Raw genomic sequence first — 20,477 nt, 5'->3', positions numbered from 1 at the left:
AATAATAGATCAACTAGGAATCTTTGTTCCTATCACATTTATTGCTCGTGTTGGTTTCGTAAAACACAACTTACGTTGTGTGATGTTGAATTAAAAAAAGAAATAAAGAGAAAACGTAGGCTACTAAATTGTTGGATCATCCAATACATTTTTAAACCCATGAAATTAGCATGACATTGTGAACACAATTATATTTTAGCCTTACGGTTAATTATTCATTTAAAACATAACATCACATTATTGTCTGTGTTTATTCACACGATTACTAACTTCATATTGTCCTTTTTGATAATTTCATACAAGCTTAATTATTTTAATATAAGTCTGGTGGCTAAACCGTTTCCAGTCGGTGCCCGGAGTTAGTTCACAAATGTACGAGGGTTCCCAAACGCGTCGTGACGCTTCTCTGACGTTGAGGACGGACGGAAGTGATGCAGCTCGTGTTCCTCGATCAGCTAATCTGGTTTGACGATGCAAATCGTCTCTAAATCTGATCGCAACATGGTGATGCTCGTCTGAAACTCACCTTGCGCCACTGCTCGTGTTTGGTCCTGCGCTGCAGAGCGAGATGGATCCGACCCGAAGGAGCGAGGGCGACTGGCAGGGGATGGTCAACGAGGTGAGACTGGAAGACGCAGAGAGAGAGGAGCGTGAACATAAATACTCAGTCACCTCCACTCGTGTTTGTTTGTGCACCACTAAACTATGACATTAGCGGCTAATGTGTGTGTGTGTGTTTAAATGCTGTGTGTCGCCACCCACAGACAGTTTAGGATTTTTAGATTAAACAGGAAAGAGGATTACATGTCAGCTGCTTTGGTTTCTTTCAGCTTGTAGATAAGGAAGTAGATGTTTTTTTCCTCCTTCCTTTTACCTGCAGAGCCCAAAGATGATGAGGTGTGCAGTAAAACAATATGTGCCAGACTGCTGGCGTATTGACTTCTCACTGGTTTCAGATAACCTGTCTTAATCAATACATTGAGATGACAGCTCACGTTGACTTTATACTCACTTTCATGTCCATCTTTTACAGAGATCTGTGATTTTAGAATACAAATATTAATGTGTATTGTGACCAATATTGGGAAGCATGATACACAATGCTGTTTTACAAATTATAAGCCATATTTTCTACCAGGATGATTCTAAAATACCACTTTGCCAAGTATGGGACTCAAATGATTATTCGATTCGTCAATCTACAGAAAATGTATTGACATGAGTCCTGATAATTGATTTATCATTCTGATGAATATATCAAGCAAAAATGTCAAATATGAGGCATGTTTTAGCTTCTCAAATGTGAAAAACTGCAGCTTTTTTTATATGAATATCTTTGTGTTCTTGTATATTGTGTATATATGTATCCCTAATTTCCAACATTCAATAGGCAATTAATACAAAATATAACTCACAGATTAATTGATAATGAAAATAAACACAATTTGCAGACATACAAATGGGATTGTCCTACCTTGGCAGTTGGTAGGACAATTGTTATTGTGATATAAATTGTTCCATATTGGCCACGATGCTTCATTAATAACAGTTAAAATAAAAAAATATGTTTCTCCCTAGCTAGGCAGTATTCTTACAAATTCTGGTATATAATCCCTTCAACTTTTTTCTCTCTCCGTAGTTTCTCATTTGTAAGCGTAAATTGGAGAGTAAAAAAGAAGCTCTTCTGATTCTGTCTAAAGAGCTGGACAGCTGCCAGCAGGAGAGGGATCAGTACAAACTGATGGCCAACCAGCTGCGTGAGCGACACCAAGGACTCAAGAAGAAGTACAGGGAACTCATTGTAAGCTGAACTAGTGCAGTTGTAAAGCGTTTTTACATGCAGAAAATGGAGAATAGAAATTGTCATCATCCACTATTGAATTTTAGCGATGATGCAATGAATGACAGATCTTTCTGTTTTTATAACTAATAGGATGGAGATCCCTCTCTGCCTCCTGAGAAAAGGAATCAAGTAAGCAAGTTTATCCTGCAGATCATCCATCACTGTCCAACAAAAATGCATAATGTGGTAAATAACTGTTAGAAGTGGCTCATCAAGCTTGCATTTTGTTGCTTTACACAAGATAGTTAGCTCCAGATGGTTAGAAGTAGGTGGAATTCAGTTATATGCACACAGTGTCCTCGTCTTTATGGATGAGGCTGGTCTCTAAATTGTATGCTAAAATATTTAAATGGTAAAAGGATCACAGCATTCTACCCAGCTGTCTCTTGGTGGAGCAACCATGCTTTGTACATATTTAGATAATACAAACCAACAGTTTTTAATTGATCCCTGATTGCTTTCAGTCTTTATAACAACCCAACAATGTTATTTGGACAAGGAGGACACATTTAGCAGGGCGACTGGGCTGCTCTTACCCACTGCTGCCCTGTAGTTACACAATGAGGGAATATTTACGTTAAATTCTTGCTCTGTAAAGAGTTAAATATAAATTGTGAAACATTTGTGTCACAGCTGAATTAACCCTGTGTGATATAGCTCATGTGACCTCACGTTTATGTCTTCAGGTAAATTTAGCCCAGCTACTGAGAGACTCCAGAGAAAAAAGCAGTGTACTTTCTGAGGAGGTGAAAGAGCTCAAACAACGACTGGTGGAAGCTCAAGGTGACAACAAGGTACCATGACATACTGAACTATACCGAAATATTCAGTCAAATTAAATTGGTATATCATGTTTTTATTTTTAAGTGTTGGGAATATATCTCCATTGTTTACGGTTTATGAATGTATTTATTTTAGTAATGAATAACAATGCATTTAATTTGTAATGCACTTTTCTTTCAAAATAATCTCAGAGTGCCACAGAGCCAATATATACTGTAGTAAAAAAATAAAAGAAAAACATAGTTAATAAAAAATATAGTACAAAATAAATAGCTGACAGTGATTTAACACAAAGTCTAAAACGTCTTCCTGAATTAAAAAGGTTTATAGGCCAGTCTTAAAAGAGTCCAGTGTCTGTGTTTCCCTCAGGTGGTCAGGGAGACTGTTCCATACTGTTATCCGATTTAAGTTAGTAGCGATTAAGTTCATTTGAATGCAAAGCAATTAGTTAATCAAAAGAAATAAAGTGGAAGTTACACATAGAGTAAAACTGTGGTCTCTCTGTCCCAACAGCTTCTACGAATGACCATCACCAAACAGAGGCTGGGAGACGAGGAGGTCGGCGCTCGACACTTTCCTGCTCATGAACGAGAGGATCTGGTCAAACAATTAGAAAGAGCTGGAGAGCAGGTGAGAGCATCTTATTTAGGTGACTTTCTGTTGTGGGCTTGTCGATGACAGCATTGATATTTAACAACAGCATTGATATTTAACAACATCCTGTCAAATTAATTAATTAATGGCTGTGCCCGAAAGAAAAGCTCTCGATTTACCAGTGTTACAACCCGGCTCGCAGTGCCACATGAATGGAGACCAGACGAGTTACAAGTAATAAATAGGCACATTTATATTAAGAATACCTAAACTAAACAAAGAGAGTCAGTAATCGTTAATGTTAATAAGCTTCCCTCGTAGGGTGACTGGGCTCAGCCTTAGGGGTGTGGCGTCACTGCTCTTTGGAATTATAATGTGATGAAATCATATATAGAGAGATCGTGATACACAATTATGCTGTTGAAATTGATACAAACTAATACAAATAACTTATATTTCACAGAACATCTTGTTATATTTACACTAAAGGTCTTAATTATATTAGAAAATATAATTTTCATTTATTGTATTTAATTCACACAAGAGTATACAAAACCATTGGGTTATTTATAATAATTTATTAGATAACCAGAAAACATGCTTTACCCATATCAGGGGAGAATATTTGTTAAATCATAATCTCTGTGTTTTGTGTCGCTGTAGAACGAGGTTTTAGAGCACAGCGTGAAGTCGCTCACGGATGAGCTTCAGGACGTGCGAGCAGAGCGGGACGTGTTCCAGCAGAAGGCTCATCGACTAAATGTGGAAATGAACCAAATCTTAGGCAATGATGAGATACGCATTTTAGACATAGATGCACTCTGCATGGAGAACAGGTTTGTTCAAGATATTTTATTGGTGCTTCACTGAAATAGAGCAGCAATTAGTCCACAGTCAATGAAACAACCTTTTGCACAAGTCTAGCATGCTGTTGAAAGCAGTTGATGATAGAACTGATGAGGTTTAATGATGAACATGTGATCTCTATAATATTTTAGGTATTTGCATGAACGGTTCTGTCAACTTCAAGAAGAAATCAACCTACTCAAAACAAACCTGGTGAAGTACAAGGTAACTACATGTTTTTTTTTTGCATTCTTGTTTCTTCAATATTTTACTTCTAGAATGATCTTTTCAATATTTTTAATTGTTCCCTTAAACTTTTGGAAATTTGAAAGAAGCACAAACCTCTCCTGCTCAGTATTGCTTTTCACTGATTTTAGAGTGCCCTGGACTGTAGGAAAACCTCTAAAATCTGTGGGAAACCCAACAGTAGTGCACTGACTGGGGTGCTCTCTGCTAAACAAGGTCAGAAGGATCTTCTTCTTTTTTTTAAACATACATACTGAACATAATGAAGTGAGTATGTTCACAAACATGTCATGTAAACATTAACAGGTGGGAAAAAATTGATGAAAGCACGTTGTGTCTGCGATTTACATTTGGACCAACAATCTATTTGCAGTGAAGGAATTGTTACTGTCTGAAGAAAACAGCTGCAGTTTACCGGTGACTCCTCAGTCCATTTCCGACCTCAAGTCCCTCGCCACAGCTCTGCTGGAAACCATCCATGAGAAGAACATGGTGATTCAGCACCAACGGCAAATCAACAAGTACTTTATCTAAACCTTCATTCTCTCTCTGTATACACTCTGAGTTGTATATGTCAATAACTTGGATGCCAGACAAAACATTCAAATGTAATTGCTTTTGTGCCTTTTATTGTCAGGATTCTTGGAAACCGTGTAGCAGAGCTGGAGAAGAAGCTAAAAATGTTAGAGATGTCTGGATTATGGAGCCTGCCAGGTAAACATAATTATCGTAATAGACTGCGTTTCATTGAAGCTTGTATTCTACTTACTGTTTACAATAATTTACATTCCTTGTCCTCTCTTCTGTCCTTTTGCTTCTTGCTCCCTGGAGGCCTGACTTATAATGTGTCTCTGGGAATGTATGGAAGTATGTTCCTCTCACTTCCTCCAACTACTTTTTAACCTTTAAACTTCTTTAATTTCTTCTCATATCTCTCTATTACTTCTATCCAATCCAACGGTTTTAAGTAGTGACGCACAGATGCTTGAATTTCTACCACTGTTATAAAAGCTTACTTTGAATAATGTCCCCAATAGGAGGGAAAAACACTATCATCCTGAATACGCAGCAGGCGGAGTTTACGGAGTCTCCTGGACAGGAAGGTGAATATTTAATGTGACTTATACTTCTCAGTCTATGCAATCTATCGTTCTGTGTGTTGGTGAGATTTTATTTCTAAAATCTTCTGTTCTTACAGCTGATGAAGGGTCCGAAAAAATAGTCGTCGATCAGCAGAGCTCCACAGGAGTCCCAGTCCAGGAGAGTGGGCCGCCAGCTGAGTCAGGTGATCAAGAGGAGCTTCTTGAGGAGACGCTGTCACCATCCAGCGAGGGGATGCGCCAGCCGAACATCTCGTACCAGTCAGCTGAGGAAGAGCTAGTTTGCCCTCAGTCAGAAACACCAGACCGTGAAGAGTGTCATGACAGCGGCCAATCACAGGTCAGAACGGATCTAACGAGTCACCAGTCAAATGAAGAGGAGTGTACGAGTGATTCCTCCCCTACACAACATCCGTCAGACCTGTGCCACATGGAGCAAACTCTAGAGGACTCTGACCCCACAGGGGGAGGAGAGGAACAGTCGGATGAATGCACTGAAGAGGTGGCAACTGTAGAGACGGAGTTTATTCTAACAGAGGCAAGCAGAAATAGCACAATATACCCTGCTGCCGCCACAAGCTCTGAAGAGCAGGAGAACGTGCAGTCAAACCAGGAGACGGAGCTTCCAGATGGGACAGCTGTTTTGTGTTAGTCGGGAAATGATAAGTCTTCCATGAGCCGCTCACATGTTGCATCCATGAGCATCGGGAAAAATCAATGACGTATTGTATTAGGATGCTACTTTATTTATTTTTATGAATAGTGAAAACAAAATAGAGAAAGTGGCGCTATTAAGTTATGATTGACAGATGCCGTGTTGATAATGGATGCTGACATCTGATATTTACTGTAAATCCAAGAAAAATCTAAACCAATTATTGGGACACTACATGATTGCTTTGTCACAGTGGTAAGAATGACTCCTGACGAACCTAAAACTAAATTGGAGCGTCAACTGTCAGGAACTGATTATTTAATTTGTGCTCGAAGAATGTCCAAACCTAACTCCCAAATGTGATTGTTGAACAGACATGTGCTGCTATAGCACTCTAATGGAATTGTTTTTGCACAAAATGTTCCGCAGAGATTTGCTCCCGCTCAGACAGAAGCACATTAGTGAGGTTGGGCAACAAAGCCTGGCTCACAGTCCAGTTAATCCAAAAGGTGTTGGACGGGATCGAGGTCTGTATTTTGTGCAGTCGAAACAGGAAAGGGGTTCTTCCCACACTTTTACCACAAAGTTTGAAGCTTTACATTCTGTATGTATCAAAGATGGAGGTGGGAGAAACTGATTAATGGTGAAAAAAGTAGCAAAACATTTGAACTCAATATTGCAGGTGAATGTAATTTGTTTAATATTTCTACTGTTGAGTCTAGAGTAAGACTCTGATTCAAGTTTTACACAGAAATGTACTTACGGTGAAGAGAGACAAAGTGTTGTTGACTATGAATAGAAAGACGTGGTGTTGCTTATAAATAAATTATCCTTTATCATTCTACCTCTGCAGACGTTGAAAAAAATCTACCGAATCTTATTGATCACTACGTCAACAAATAGACATCCAGCTGTTGTGAACAATGTTCAAGTTAAGCAGCAGCTTTATTTAGTTTCATCAAATATAATACACCTATTTCCAACTATTTAGTTTCTTATTATTGTCTTAAATTTGACAATGTGACACATTTGGCTTTTTTGCTAAACACCCTTACACACTTTATTTTGAATCAACACAATATTATCAAAGCTATATAAAATGCTGCATGACGATGTACTTGATATTGATTAAAGATAATTGCATTTTATTTTTTTAACACATGCTCTTATTTATCTCCTTGATGAACTTATTTAAAGCAAATATTTGATGACATACAAAGATTTGTCAGGTGGCATTGATCAAACATCTTTTTTTAAGTCACAACATCTAGATTACCAGCACTGATGTCTTTGTCCTGTTTTTTGTGATGAAACATTAGCTCACCGACTAGAAATTATATAGAGCCCTAAGTGTTAAATGTTTAAAAAAATGTGTACAAAATGGAATTATTTCTGAAAAATAAATGGTTTTCGACTACTGGTTTGTTGCTGGAAAACATGTATTAAATATAGACTCTAAGATGAGCCCTGAAGGGTAAGCTTGAATACGAAGATGTAAAGCAGGTTCCTTAAGCTAAAAGGTTAACATGCTTGCATGTTTACAAAGACAATGCTAACATACAAATGCAGGAGTTGTATGTTTACCATGTTCACCATCTTAGTTTAGCATGTTAGCATGCTAACATTGGCTAGTAAGCACTAAAAAAGTACTTGTAGAATTGTAATAGTTTACTATGACTTACACTTGTAAATAAAGAATGTCTATGTGTAAATTACATAACTTAAGAAGGATGTGAATAATAAAGGTGTAGTGAGCCTTATGATAATGTGTATTCGTAACATACCAGAAAGTCACAGTTAGTTTTTATCACTTATCAGGTATTTCAGCAAAATGGGTGCCTTACCAGGTACCACATAAAACTGAAAAACAACTCCTTTTAAGGGAGGCTACCTCACTGAGCTACGAGAGGGTGGAGTGGTGTTGTCAAGTGCCGTAAGCGGGAGAGACGCTAGAGTACCATCTATAAACCAACCCGCCTCTGTGAAACTTATAGCTAATCGCACGCTGTAAAGCTAAACCAATGAGAGGCGATGTCAGAGGACAACCAAAGTCTGTGGGATTCATCCTTATTAATGGCTGTACCAAGTTGTGTGCCAGTCAGTCAAAGTTCAGTTAAGATGCTTTATTTGAGATTAATGATTTTTTTTATTTTATTTTATCAGACAATGAATTAATGAATACAGTCCAAATTTGTAATTTGACCGACAGTATATCCCATTCCTGTAAAACTAATTTCTCCTCAGCCGCCTGGTATACAGTTTATAGCGCAGATTCCAGGATTTGGGGGGGGAAATCCCAATGATGCAGCAGCCGAGCCTCCGGCCTGCGTTTCCATGCAGCAGGCTTCCATCGTCTCCACCGCGCCCCAAGTCATCCATCTTTTCATGGACCACCACTGCTCTTCCAATCACAGACAGCTCATTAAACATCGTTGCCTCAGATTCTATCATTGTATGTATTTTTCCTTCCTCTGGCTCAAAATTACCAAAGTCTCCAGGGTGATTGGGGTGACTTACACCATTTGGATTGTAGTGGCCGCCAGTGGAGTCACACCCATGGCTCAGGTCTCCGTACTGATGGATGTGCACCGCTCTGGGCTCTGGATCCCCCTCTGTGGGGAAGCCATTGAACCAAAGAAGGACATTGAGTTTTCCCTGAGGATAATCTTGCTTCAACAGCACCTCACCGTACACTTTGGGCAGACCATCAGGTAGTGAAGTGCTGGGTCTCATTTTGCAGGCTGCATACAAAGTACCATTGTACTGACAGACCTCTGGTGGAGCCAAAGTGTCAGCTGATACACACTGTTGACAGCCTGCCAGTTGAACCAACAGTGCTGATCCCAATATAAAGATGGACCTGAAAGATATCAAAATCATTAGGAATGCCTCATATGTATACTTTCTGCATGAAAACAGCCATGAAGTACACACAGGCTGTATTTACATAATATGCATGTTCAAGTAAAACTGGTAGTAACACATAATAAAAAAAATACTTTGTTCCAGATAAAACTTCTGCATTACATAATAAGAAAGTCAGAGTCAATATATATAAATAAATAATTGAAAGATAAGGATTTCTCTAAGATGTAAGAAGTATTGTAACATTGCTGATGGATGGTGGAGCTCATTTTAGCTACTTTCTAGCAGAGTGCTTTAATCTATAAATATTCTGAAAATCTTAATATTAACTGCACTGCACCCCCTTTTAGTAGTCTAGTCAATTTATCGGTCTTTTTGGTTGATTTCTTTAGTCAATAAGACTGTTTCATGCAGAAGGACTTTTTTCCAAGAAACTTAAGAGAACATTTCTGTTAAGATTATGAGTGCTGCTTTTGTGCGATATAATTAGTTTTACAGATCCGTTGATCAATAGTCAACTAAATCATACGAGTGCTAGTTGACCAAGAAGATTGCCCTATATGTAGTGACGCAGCAAAGAAAGGTATTATTATAAGTAAAGTATACGGAAGAATGTGCGCGTTACAATAACATGAAGCCCTACATGCCCTCAGTTACTTTCTTCGACTGTAAATGTTGTTTAGTAAAAAAGTAGGCCCCATTTCCCTCAATTAGCCTAAACTCATTAAGTAGCACAAATTATATCCAGTTCGTCAATTATTATTTTTTACAGTATACTGTTTTACTTATCAACTTCCCCTGTTGCGCAATTGCATGTCTGTAATCAACACAGCTGCACACAATATAATATTGATTGCAGCCTATAAACTATGAAAAGGAAACGCTAAAAGACGCGGACACTGTGTTCCTATCACTAGACAAACACGTCGCAGTAGTTTACTCTACAGATTAAGTTAATTAAACGATCAACACGAGACGTTACTGCTTTGTGAGCAAAGTCCACTTACCCGAGTCGAGGCATGGTCAGCATAAACAAACCGCGGCGGTAATTACAACTTTACAGCCGTCACTGTTGATGAGCTGTCTGTCTGGCGAGTAAAGATGAAAACGATTATAAAAGTCTTGTATAACCGTATCAATAGGCGTTGCTCGCTGAAGGTAGAGCAATGGCCAGTTGGTTATTTAAAACGCATGCATGTGTTGACTGTTTAATAAAGCCTTAAAGCATGCAGTTATAATGCAGTAAAGGACGCCTACTCAGAAACTCCTCCTCCTTAAGTAATGCAATACATCTGTGAGATCCTGTGGATTCCCAGAAGGGAAACAACGCGTAAAGAGAAATTTTAGGGAGCGTAAGAACATTTTAGTTGAAATTTTTAAAAAAAAAGTAATCAACCTTCAGAGAACCTTTAGGATTTTGATGAGATATTTTTGTAATATGTATGATGTAAATTAACCACGCGTTTTTAATTAATTCATCGTAATCTATTTGACGGACATAAACCTGGTGCTTTGCGGCTCCAGTTGATCATTTTGTCCAGTTGATAATCCATGAAAATGCCTGTCAACATCCAGACCAGCAGGTGGCGGTAATGTAATTTGCACAGCTGCTGTAAAACACACACAAGGAGTTTTCCTTAAATTTAATATGGCCTTTAATTCCTGTGCGAATGGTAGAAACTCTGGTGGTAGATTTGAAACTACTTAAAATTAAGGAAAAAATAAAAGTATGGATCTGTAAAGTGAGTTTTATGGGTATGAGGAATATAAATACATTGTGCAGGTTTTTACAGATGGATCAAAGGATCCAATAACAAGCCAAACAGGTTATATGTGAGGTAGAGACGGATTCCAATTTAAGTGCATTTACTGTTGAGCCGCACGCCATCCTGATGACTTTAGAATGGAGAGAATAAACAGTTGTGTTTCAGTTGCTCTGTCATAGTAATCGTCAGGATATAGCCTTTGAAATAATGTCAATTCATGCAAGAATAAGGAAACAAGGTGCTGAGGTTGTACTAATGGATGGGAAAATTAGCAAGCTGTTAAAAAAGGAAAGGGCTTTGTAGAAGGAAAGCAACAAAGAGTGGCAGCAGCACTGGGATCAGGAGACAAGGAAGACGTTTATATTCAATTTAAAATATAATTGGGATTGTGAGAATTAGGGGAGGAAATTAAAACAGAAGGAGACAGTTATTACTTGGTTAAGAAAAGGGCACAGTAATCTGAACAGTTCACTTCACATTATAGGGAAACATCCAACCGTTTTTTGTGTTCATTGTTTGATGCTAGAAACCGTATAGAGCACTGGTTTGTTGCAGGAGATGTGAATCACAGAGAAAGGACAATGAAATATTGGGGATATCACGAGCAGCAGCAAAGAACATACTGGAGTGTGGTGGAAGATGCTTGGCCAGTTTAACCTTCCTGTTGTCTTCGGGTTAAAATGACCATGTGTGTATTCCCACAACATCCAGTTGTCATCGGGTCACTCTGACCTACGTGTACCTCCACATCCTCCCGTTGTCCTCGGTTCACTGTGAGCCACGTCTATCTCCACTTCATCCTGGTGTCCTAGTGTCAGAATGACGGGACAGTTTGACCCGCAGGACACGAGGTTTATATCGTGAATGAGTAGAACGGGACCAATGAGGTAAATATAACATCCCGGACACTGTAGGAGTTAACTGTCTCCAGAAGGTGGCAGTAGTGCGACGCTGAAGATGCAGCGCCCGTTGAAACCTAAAGAAGAAGAAGAATAAGTTAGCTCCTGGGTAGATACCTACCGTTTGCCCATTGGAATTGTGTCAGCGTTAATACATTTACAAAATAAACAAATCATTTCCCAAAGATGTCCAAAAGACATCGCCTGGATTTGGGCGATGACTACTCCTCCACGAAGAAGAGGTCTGAAGGGTACGTGGAGCTCCACGGTTAACGTATCCGCTTTAACCAGTTATGTACGAGCTAGCTAACGATAACTATTAGCTGAGTCTAGTTGGTTTGGCTAATAGCCACCAGTGGTTTACAACGAGGACCGATACAATATATCCACAGCTGGTATTCATTTTAGCTCTGGTCTTTGCCACTCTGAATGTTCTTCAGATACAGGGTTATAAATGCACTGTGTCTTGCTGCATTGTGTAATAACTTCATGGAGGTGAGCTAATGAGTACGGCGCTAGCGCTCAAACGTTACCATCACCATTGAGGCACGTGTGTGTTTGTGGCTAAAATGCTCACTTAAGGAGTTGCTGACAACCTTAGCTGTCTTAAATAGATGTAACGTTAGCAAACTGGTTTGGTTCTTGGACTAATAACGTAATCTACTGTAGTAAATTATCCCCTTAAGACTTCCCAACAAACCATATTCTTATGTGTTAGCATATATGCTAATCGAAACTTAGTCTCTTCCTACCCAGAGCCCAACCTCTATTATTAAAAGGTAGCTCGTCCAAGTCACTCATTTACCAATTTCCCTCACGTACGGTAACGTTACACCTACGTTATGTGAAGGTTATGCTGTTCAACGTTATTGGCAACCGCTTCAAAGATACTGTCATTCGTTATTCTGAAGGGTTAAGCTGTCATACTGTTGGAATTGTGTTATAACAACTTCAGAGTTAAACGTTTACCATCTCTGCTGTTCATCTCATGTGATATAAACAAAGCTAAAATGATACTTTTCCTTTGCAATTTTGACAGCAGTATAGTTGGGAAATCACAAGGTAGCTTCATAATTATTTCTTTTACTTTGGAGTATTTATAATCATACAAACCATGTTCCGGTGTTTTCAGGAGAGACCGGGAACGTGACAGAGACCGTGAGGACCGCTCCAGGGACAGGGATCGAGATAGAGACAGAGACCGGGACAGAGACCCAAAGCCCTCTAGTGGCCCGGCTATCAGCACAGCACCGTTGCCATGCTTAGCACCCATCAAGCAGTTGGCTATGCAACAGCAGATCAACCCATTCACCAACCTGCCACACACACCACGCTTCTACGAGATTCTGAAGAAAAGGTTACAGCTTCCAGTGTGGGAGTACAAGGAAAAATTCAGCGATATCATCACAAGTCATCAGAGCTTTGTCCTTGTTGGAGAAACTGGCTCTGGAAAGACAACACAGGTCTGACATGAAATGAATCAGCCAGTACCTTATGTACCAGCATAACCAGTATGATGGCACAGTGTTGCTTAAACATGTGATTTCCTCTCAACTTATTTCAGCCTGAATTTATTGCAACTTTTCAATCTTTAGATCCCACAGTGGTGTGTGGACATGGTGAGGGGCTTGCCTGGGCCTAAGCGTGCGGTAGCTTGTACTCAGCCCAGGAGAGTGGCGGCTATGAGTGTGGCTCAAAGAGTGGCAGACGAAATGGACATCATGCTTGGACAGGAAGTCGGATACTCTATTCGATTTGAGGACTGCAGCTCTGCTAAGACTATACTCAAGTAAGGGATTTACGTCTTTTGTAAGCGCAAAGCAACCAGTTTGAGTTGTTTTGATCCAGAACGTCTCAATCTAACAAAGCATGCCTGTAATTTCTTTAGGTACATGACAGATGGTATGTTACTAAGAGAGGCTATGAATGACCCATTGCTGGAAAGATATGGTGTGATCATTCTGGATGAGGCCCACGAGCGAACTCTGGCCACAGATATCCTAATGGGAGTACTCAAGGAGGTGGTGCGTCAAAGACCCGATCTAAAGGTACTAGCTCACTTTTAAAAAACAGCAATTAATTAATTACCTGCTTTAATCATGCCTGATTTTACTATACCAAGGTGCTTTACTAAATTGGTAAGCCAATAAGAAGATGCATCTCTGTGCAAAACACAGGTAAAAAAAATGGTCGCCAGCCTCCCAAGTGTTTACATCTCTGTTATACACTCCCTTTCCTAAAATTAATCAAAGGGCTGTACCAGACAAAGAGCTAGCTCTGGCACTTTCTGATGTAATGGAATGGAAAAATCAAAGGGAACTGGGATGCGAGTCCTTGGAAGGCACATTCAATTAATCAGCAAGTGTGCCAATTCAATCACATTACCATTTGTTAGATTTAGACACTTGATCACTGTTAAAGAGAAGGTGTATAATAAATAGAATGCAGTCTGGGGACAGTGGGACAGTTTACACAGAATGCTAATGGCACTAATCTAACCTTTTAGCCTCTGACATGTTGTTGTCAAAATGGAACAAATAAAAGTTGTAAAAACAACATTTACAGCAACGTTTTTCCATAATGCACAGGTGATCGTCATGAGTGCCACGCTAGATGCTGGGAAGTTCCAGGTGTACTTTGACAACTGTCCTCTCCTGACTATCCCTGGGCGTACACACCCTGTAGAGATTTTCTACACTCCTGAACCAGAGCGAGATTACCTTGAGGCAGCGATCCGGACTGTCATCCAGATTCATATGTGTGAGGAAGAAGAAGGTGACTGCCTTCTCTTTCTCACTGGTCAAGAGGTAAGACTTGTGACACTTGCATTTTAATTGTCTTTTATACACGCATTGCTCTTTTTTTTAAACACACAGAGGTGAATCAAATTTTTCCTTCAGGAAATTGATGAGGCCTGCAAACGGATTAAGCGTGAGGTCGATGACCTTGGACCTGATGTCGGAGACATCAAAATCATTCCACTGTATTCCACACTGCCACCAACACAGCAGCAAAGGATCTTTGAGCCGCCTCCTCCAAGAAAGCCTAATGGGGCAATAGGAAGAAAGGTACATTTTAACTAATAGAAGAGATACATTTAAATGTAAAATGGGGTAGCGCACCAGATTCATTTATGCATTTTACTCCATGGGTGGCTTTGCATTATGTGTCCATTTGTTCCTACTTATCAGAATTTAATAATTGATATCTGAGAGCCTTTTGCTTCATCCACAGGTTGTGGTTTCGACAAATATTGCAGAGACCTCTCTGACGATTGATGGTGTGGTGTTTGTCATCGATCCTGGATTTGCCAAGCAAAAGGTGGGCTTAGTGTAACTCACTGGATCTTTGGTCCATTTAATCCTGTTTGTAATGTGGTGAAACATAACATTTTGTATGATACTCAAAGGCAGACACAGAATGTTTTATTTGGGTTTAGTGGTTCCTCGACATCTCAGTCAACTACTTTATTTTAATATGCCTTAAAATGTGTATCCAGGTTTATAATCCTCGTATCAGAGTTGAGTCTTTACTCGTCACGGCCATCAGTAAAGCTTCTGCCCAGCAGAGGGCAGGACGAGCCGGCAGAACACGTCCAGGGAAATGTTTCCGCCTCTACACAGAGAAGGCCTACAAAACAGAGATGCAGGTAAGTGACAGTTACAGACTTCTCCTCCCTTTTTGAGATTTGGCGGTACAAAAAAACGTCAGTTAGTTCAGCTCGTTTTAAGAATGAATACATGCATCTTTTGCACATTCGTGACAGTTTTTGTTGTTTATCAACATTGTATACAACCCCACTCCAGGATAACACATACCCTGAGATTCTACGATCCAACTTGGGATCTGTTGTGCTCCAGCTGAAAAAGTTGGGTATTGATGACCTTGTGCACTTTGACTTCATGGATCCACCAGGTGAGTTGGTCTGCATTAGTTGATAAAACATTTTATCAATCTCCACTTGGGCATACATCTCTGACTTTTCTATTGGTCTCTTCCCTTTCTGTAGCTCCTGAGACACTGATGAGGGCCCTTGAGCTGCTGAATTACCTAGCAGCTCTCAATGATGACGGGGACCTGACGGAGCTGGGCTCCATGATGGCAGAGTTTCCTTTGGACCCCCAGCTGGCTAAAATGGTCATTGCGAGCTGCGAGTTTAACTGCTCGAATGAGATCCTTTCCATTACTGCCATGCTGTCAGGTAATGCCCAGGACTGGGCTGACATCTTCCTTGCCTTCTCAAGGCCAAATCTCTTGGGTTTAATCACAATACTACTCACTGGTAGTTTTCAAAAAAAGTGGTGGCAGGACTGTTATCCATACATAGACTTTTTTCACATTTTAATTCTTCAGTTTAAAGCAGTTGGCAACATCAACTGGAAAAGTGGCAAATTTGAGATTGATGCACGCAGTGAGGTGCAGACCAAAGTTTTTATTTATTTCTAAACAATATTTATCGAGATTACATTGTAATCCCGATAATAATCCCTATTGTTTGAATAACATAATCTGCGTGCCTTTTTTTCTTAGCCATGCAGAGCCAACATGAACACTTATGTTATCAAAAAGCCTCTTTAATCCACAAATTCCGCTTTGTTGGAATTGCCTTTCACTCTGGACAAGCATTTTAAAGCTCTGCTTTAATTTTCTATTGACTTTTAATTTGAGGTCTTAATTTTTTAAGGCTATAATCCAGTTTTTTCCCATGTATTATCATCAAAGCACGTGGATAGGGCAGGCACCACTAAATGTTTTTCATATTCATCGCGTTAATCAGAATTTTCTTTTCATTTAAATAATGCATTGTGAATTGTACCTATTGTTATGTCTAATGATCTGCTCTTTTAGAGGCCTATGGCTTATCTCTCAATACTGAAAAGCAAAATTTCTGAATATTGAAAAGTAAAAACATTGCTGGTGTCCCTAACACTTTGTAGTTGTGTGAAAACTCTTGTTTTACAGATGTGGTTAAATGACCCCCTCTCTACGAGCTAATAGCCATTACAGTTGGGAATGACCATGAGAAAAGACTGCAGCCCCCTTTGATAGAGCTTGTGGTCCTGCCCTGTCCCAACGCAGTGTCGAGTGCCCTAGCATCATAGGCTTTGCTCCATTTTTCTCTGAATATTTGACTCATCCATATGGGCGGCTTTGTTGGGGCCCATACCAACCTTGTTTAGTCCCACAGTGTTTTGTCCGCCCCACGGAGGCTAAGAAGGCAGCAGACGAGTCCAAGATGAGGTTTGCTCACATCGACGGAGACCACTTGACGCTGCTCAACGTTTACCACGCCTTCAAACAAAGTAAGCCGTTTAAAAGATCCCATGTAGACATGTTTCAGCTTAAATATTGGATATGCGCCGACTGATCGGCTGTCAATTGAAGCGAGCGGATGGTTTTCAGCTGATTGGCAATGACCAGTGTCATATATTCTCCATTGTGAGAAAGGAAGACATAAAGCTCACAATTTCTGACAACTGAAAGTCCAAAATAAGCCATGGAGGAACAACCGTAAGAACTTAATCAGCTACGTATCTTGTTATTCATTCCCATGCATGAAACATTAAACGACTATTCCGAGATTCTTTTTTTTATTAGAAATATCATAGTTTATTTGTAGGCAAAATAACCACTGACTGTAGCAAAAAGATTAAAACAGTTTGACTGTTTACACTGACTTTGAAACTGTTAAAATTAGTTTTTAGAAAAAAACTTGCTGTCAATTATAGTTTTTAGAATAAAAATAAATAAAAAAATGAGGAGGTGAGACTTAAAAAAGAATCAGGATTTAGTTTCAGTGTTTCCCCTAGGTTTACAGTTTTGGGAGGGGGGAGGCGGGGACAGACGGACATACCACAAAGTAATACCTCACAATACTACTAGTGACTAGGTTATTGTGGAAAAAAATAAGCTATTTTTTTTGCAAAACAAAACAGAATGAGTGCAGATATGTGAGCCATCAAGTTTGATCAGTATTAGTGGCTGCAATGAGCTGCTTTCCTCTACACATCTTTTTAAAACGGGAGATTTGATACGGTCGCTCTCAATTCACGCTCAATAAAGAGCTGAGATCTGTTTTCTGATGAGAGACGCAACAGCAGAAAAGCCGACCTCACGGAGATCTTATAAAGATCTCATAAAGATCGGCTTTTGGCAAAATGTCAAGAATCGGTGAGTCGCGCATGCGCAAGCGTAACCTATTAACGGCGTATGGTAAACATTTAAAATCAGCATTTCCTCTTGCGCCCCACCTGTAATATGCTCCAGTCTGATAAATACTGACTTAAAGGAAACATGGTGTTAATTTATTTTAATGACAACTGCAAAGTGTGCAGGCTTTGTCATGCAGTGTATTTTTTGGGCTTTTTAACAGTTAGAAACATCTGGCCCATTCATCGAGCTCCGCAGCCTGTTGCGAATGTTTGTCTTGATCTGCAAATACATTAACTGTTCCCATTGTGAAAAGCACGTAACATATTTTTTTGCTTCAGATGTCTGTATTCTCATATAGATATACATTAGAGGTTTAGGGTTTCCACATCACACTTGTCTTAGTTGTACCGTGGACTTTCCAAACCAGTGTGATGTCGCAAAATCATGCTCATACATACACGTCTTAAGGCCGTGACACACCAAAACGACATCAACAAGCTAGCAGCAACAAAGGCCGACTGTTGCGTTGTTTTGTGTGGACCGCAGGAAGAAAAGATGATGTTTTGCATCAGCTAATGTGGATCTTAATACAATCCTAAATCTTAAGTCTCTGTCTTGGGCAAAACGTTGCACTTGAACACACTGCAAAAATAACTGCCAACAAGCGCGTATGTTCAGCTATGTGGAAAGGAAATAACTCTTCAAACCAGCAGGTAGCAGTAGTCTGTATTTGTTATTCCAAAAGTAAAAACATACGATCTAGGACTGTGGATATATACGCTGTTATGACACATGCGTGAAACGAAGCAGTGGTTGCCTACCATTTCATTCACACGCTCACCAATTGGCTTCTTTCCAAATGGCCATTGTGTAATACTAGTGTATTCATGGGAGCCTTCTTTAACCAAAATTCTGCATTCTTTTCATACTTTTTCCAGACCACGAGGCTAACCAGTGGGCTTATGACAATTTTGTCAACTACCGTTCGCTAATGTCTGCTGACAACGTGCGGCAGCAGCTATCTAGGATCATGGACCGCTTCAACCTGCCCCGCCGTAGCACAGAGTTCACCAGCAGAGATTACTACACCAACATCCGCAGAGCGCTCTGCACCGGCTTCTTCATGCAGGTAAACGCAGATTAGCAAATGTTTAAATAGTTCTTTAGTAAGCTGATCTAAAGACATCATTCATGATGGTAACTTGTTGATGTTTGTGGACTAATGTCTCTATGCCTGTGGAAGTCTACATTTAAGTAATATCTTTTTTTTTTGTATCCTCCAGGTGGCTCATTTGGAGCGCACAGGTCATTACCTCACAGTAAAAGACAACCAAGTGGTCCAACTGCACCCATCTACAGTCCTGGACCACAAGCCTGAGTGGGTGCTCTACAATGAATTTGTCCTCACCACCAAAAACTACATCCGCACGTGCACGGACATCAAACCAGAGTGGTATGTGTGCAAAAATGTTGACTTTTTGTAATACAGGTTCATCTAACTAGTAAAGCAAGGAATCTTTGTCTGTATGTGTGGTATGTCCTATGCTTATCTCGAGAACATTCATCCGATCCACTTTAAACTTTGCTGTTATATTTCTGGGGACTAGAGGACGTGCGTTGTCAAATTTTGTGCAAATTTGACACGTGACACATTCAATATTAATAAACTCCAGCATGCGTCCAGCATGTTCTTTACAAGCTGCAGCTCATTGACTGAAGTTCACTTTTGCTGCTGGATGCTGGAGATACTGAATTATTCTTTGCCTTCCTGGAGTCAACAAGCAGGAGCGTTAGGTTATTTGCTCAACTCGGGGCCCTACAGTAACAGCACCGCTCTGCCATTGAGACTCAATTTGTGTAAATTCTTGCGATACTAATTTATAATCTTATTGCCAGCAAAATACCCACTATAAATAAATCCATGCTTGACTTCATAGCTGCAGTTATGTCAAAGTAAGTGACTAATATGCTCTTAAATTAGCCGGACTTTGGTAAGTTTTGTAATTGTGAGCCACAGTTTATTTCACTACTGTTTAAGACTGCAAGTAGTTGAACTTTTGTGGATTTTCCATTGTAAACCCCTGCGTATTTCACCGATTTTTCTGACCATGTAGCCGGACTTGGGCTTTGAGTGTACATGATCCCCTGACATATGTATTCATGGTCTGCTCTCTTCTGTTACAGGCTTGTGAAGATTGCACCCCAGTACTATGAAATGAGTAACTTCCCACAATGTGAGGCAAAAAGACAGCTGGAGCGGATCGTCGCCAAACTAGAGAGCAAGGAGTATTCCCAGTACTGAACAATAGCCAAGAAGTGTCCTGGAAACAACTTGGTACTTTAGTTTTAGACCTTTCTCTATCATTTGTATCTTAATGTTTAAAATTGGACATTTAGATTTTTATATTTTGTTTGCTTTTTGTTTTGTTTCTTTTTCCCATCAATGTTAATTCTGTAACTAAGTGTATTGTCAGATGGAATATCAGCAGCAAATAGTAGACCTGGCTGTAAAGATTTTCAAAAGGAGTATCAGAGACATGTCCTTTAGATGTGGTTGACTTTCCTTTAGGGGATTGCTGAGTCATAAAAAAAGATGTGTGCTTGCTTTGTTTCTTTAATAAAGGAGCTTTGATTTAATTTATGTGTACATATTTATTGGTAACGCATGTTATTGCAAAGGTAGTGTCGTCCCTAGTGGAGTATTTAGTTGGGATCCTGATTTGGTAG

The 20,477-nt window shown here is 39.7% G+C and overlaps 3 protein-coding genes across 4 annotated transcripts; 2 read left to right on the top strand and 1 right to left on the bottom strand.

The window, feature by feature from the left end:
* Positions 1-1,726: 1,726 nt before the first annotated feature.
* On the top strand, positions 1,727-7,714 carry LOC306737726 (coiled-coil domain-containing protein 149-like). Its single transcript, XM_079219499.1, has 11 exons — positions 1,727-1,801; positions 1,934-1,972; positions 2,530-2,637; positions 3,140-3,256; positions 3,884-4,056; positions 4,219-4,291; positions 4,444-4,528; positions 4,686-4,833; positions 4,950-5,026; positions 5,350-5,415; positions 5,511-7,714. The coding sequence occupies exons 1-11, from the start codon at positions 1,742-1,744 to the stop codon at positions 6,062-6,064; spliced, it is 1,500 nt and encodes a 499-aa protein (XP_079075625.1). The 5' UTR covers positions 1,727-1,741; the 3' UTR covers positions 6,065-7,714.
* A 275-nt stretch (positions 7,715-7,989) lies between these two features.
* On the bottom strand, positions 7,990-10,128 carry LOC306737593 (extracellular superoxide dismutase [Cu-Zn]-like). The gene is made up of 2 exons (XM_079219336.1): positions 9,940-10,128; positions 7,990-8,927 (listed from the first exon to the last, which is right to left on the bottom strand). The coding sequence occupies exons 1-2, from the start codon at positions 9,960-9,962 to the stop codon at positions 8,297-8,299; spliced, it is 654 nt and encodes a 217-aa protein (XP_079075462.1). The 5' UTR covers positions 9,963-10,128; the 3' UTR covers positions 7,990-8,296.
* Positions 10,129-11,752: 1,624 nt separating this feature from the next.
* LOC306738402 (ATP-dependent RNA helicase DHX15) lies at positions 11,753-20,381 on the top strand (the record flags this gene model as incomplete). 2 transcript variants are annotated; one of them, XM_079220249.1, is made up of 14 exons in its annotated part: positions 11,753-11,848; positions 12,730-13,060; positions 13,193-13,386; positions 13,486-13,645; positions 14,186-14,404; positions 14,498-14,665; positions 14,832-14,918; positions 15,097-15,246; positions 15,404-15,512; positions 15,607-15,798; positions 16,778-16,900; positions 18,689-18,879; positions 19,034-19,203; positions 19,935-20,381. In XM_079220249.1, 14 exons carry the CDS (start codon positions 11,784-11,786, stop codon positions 20,050-20,052), a joined length of 2,277 nt encoding a protein of 758 aa, XP_079076375.1. In that variant the 3' UTR covers positions 20,053-20,381. The 2 variants fall into 2 exon arrangements, with proteins under 2 accessions (XP_079076375.1, XP_079076376.1); XM_079220250.1 differs by having other exon boundaries at positions 11,784-11,848; positions 12,733-13,060.
* Positions 20,382-20,477: the final 96 nt, after the last annotated feature.

Source organism: Taurulus bubalis, assembly GCF_910589615.1.
Source record: "Taurulus bubalis genome assembly, chromosome: 6".
Lineage (NCBI taxonomy): Eukaryota > Metazoa > Chordata > Actinopteri > Perciformes > Cottidae > Taurulus > Taurulus bubalis.
This window is presented reverse-complemented; position numbering and strand designations above follow the sequence as displayed.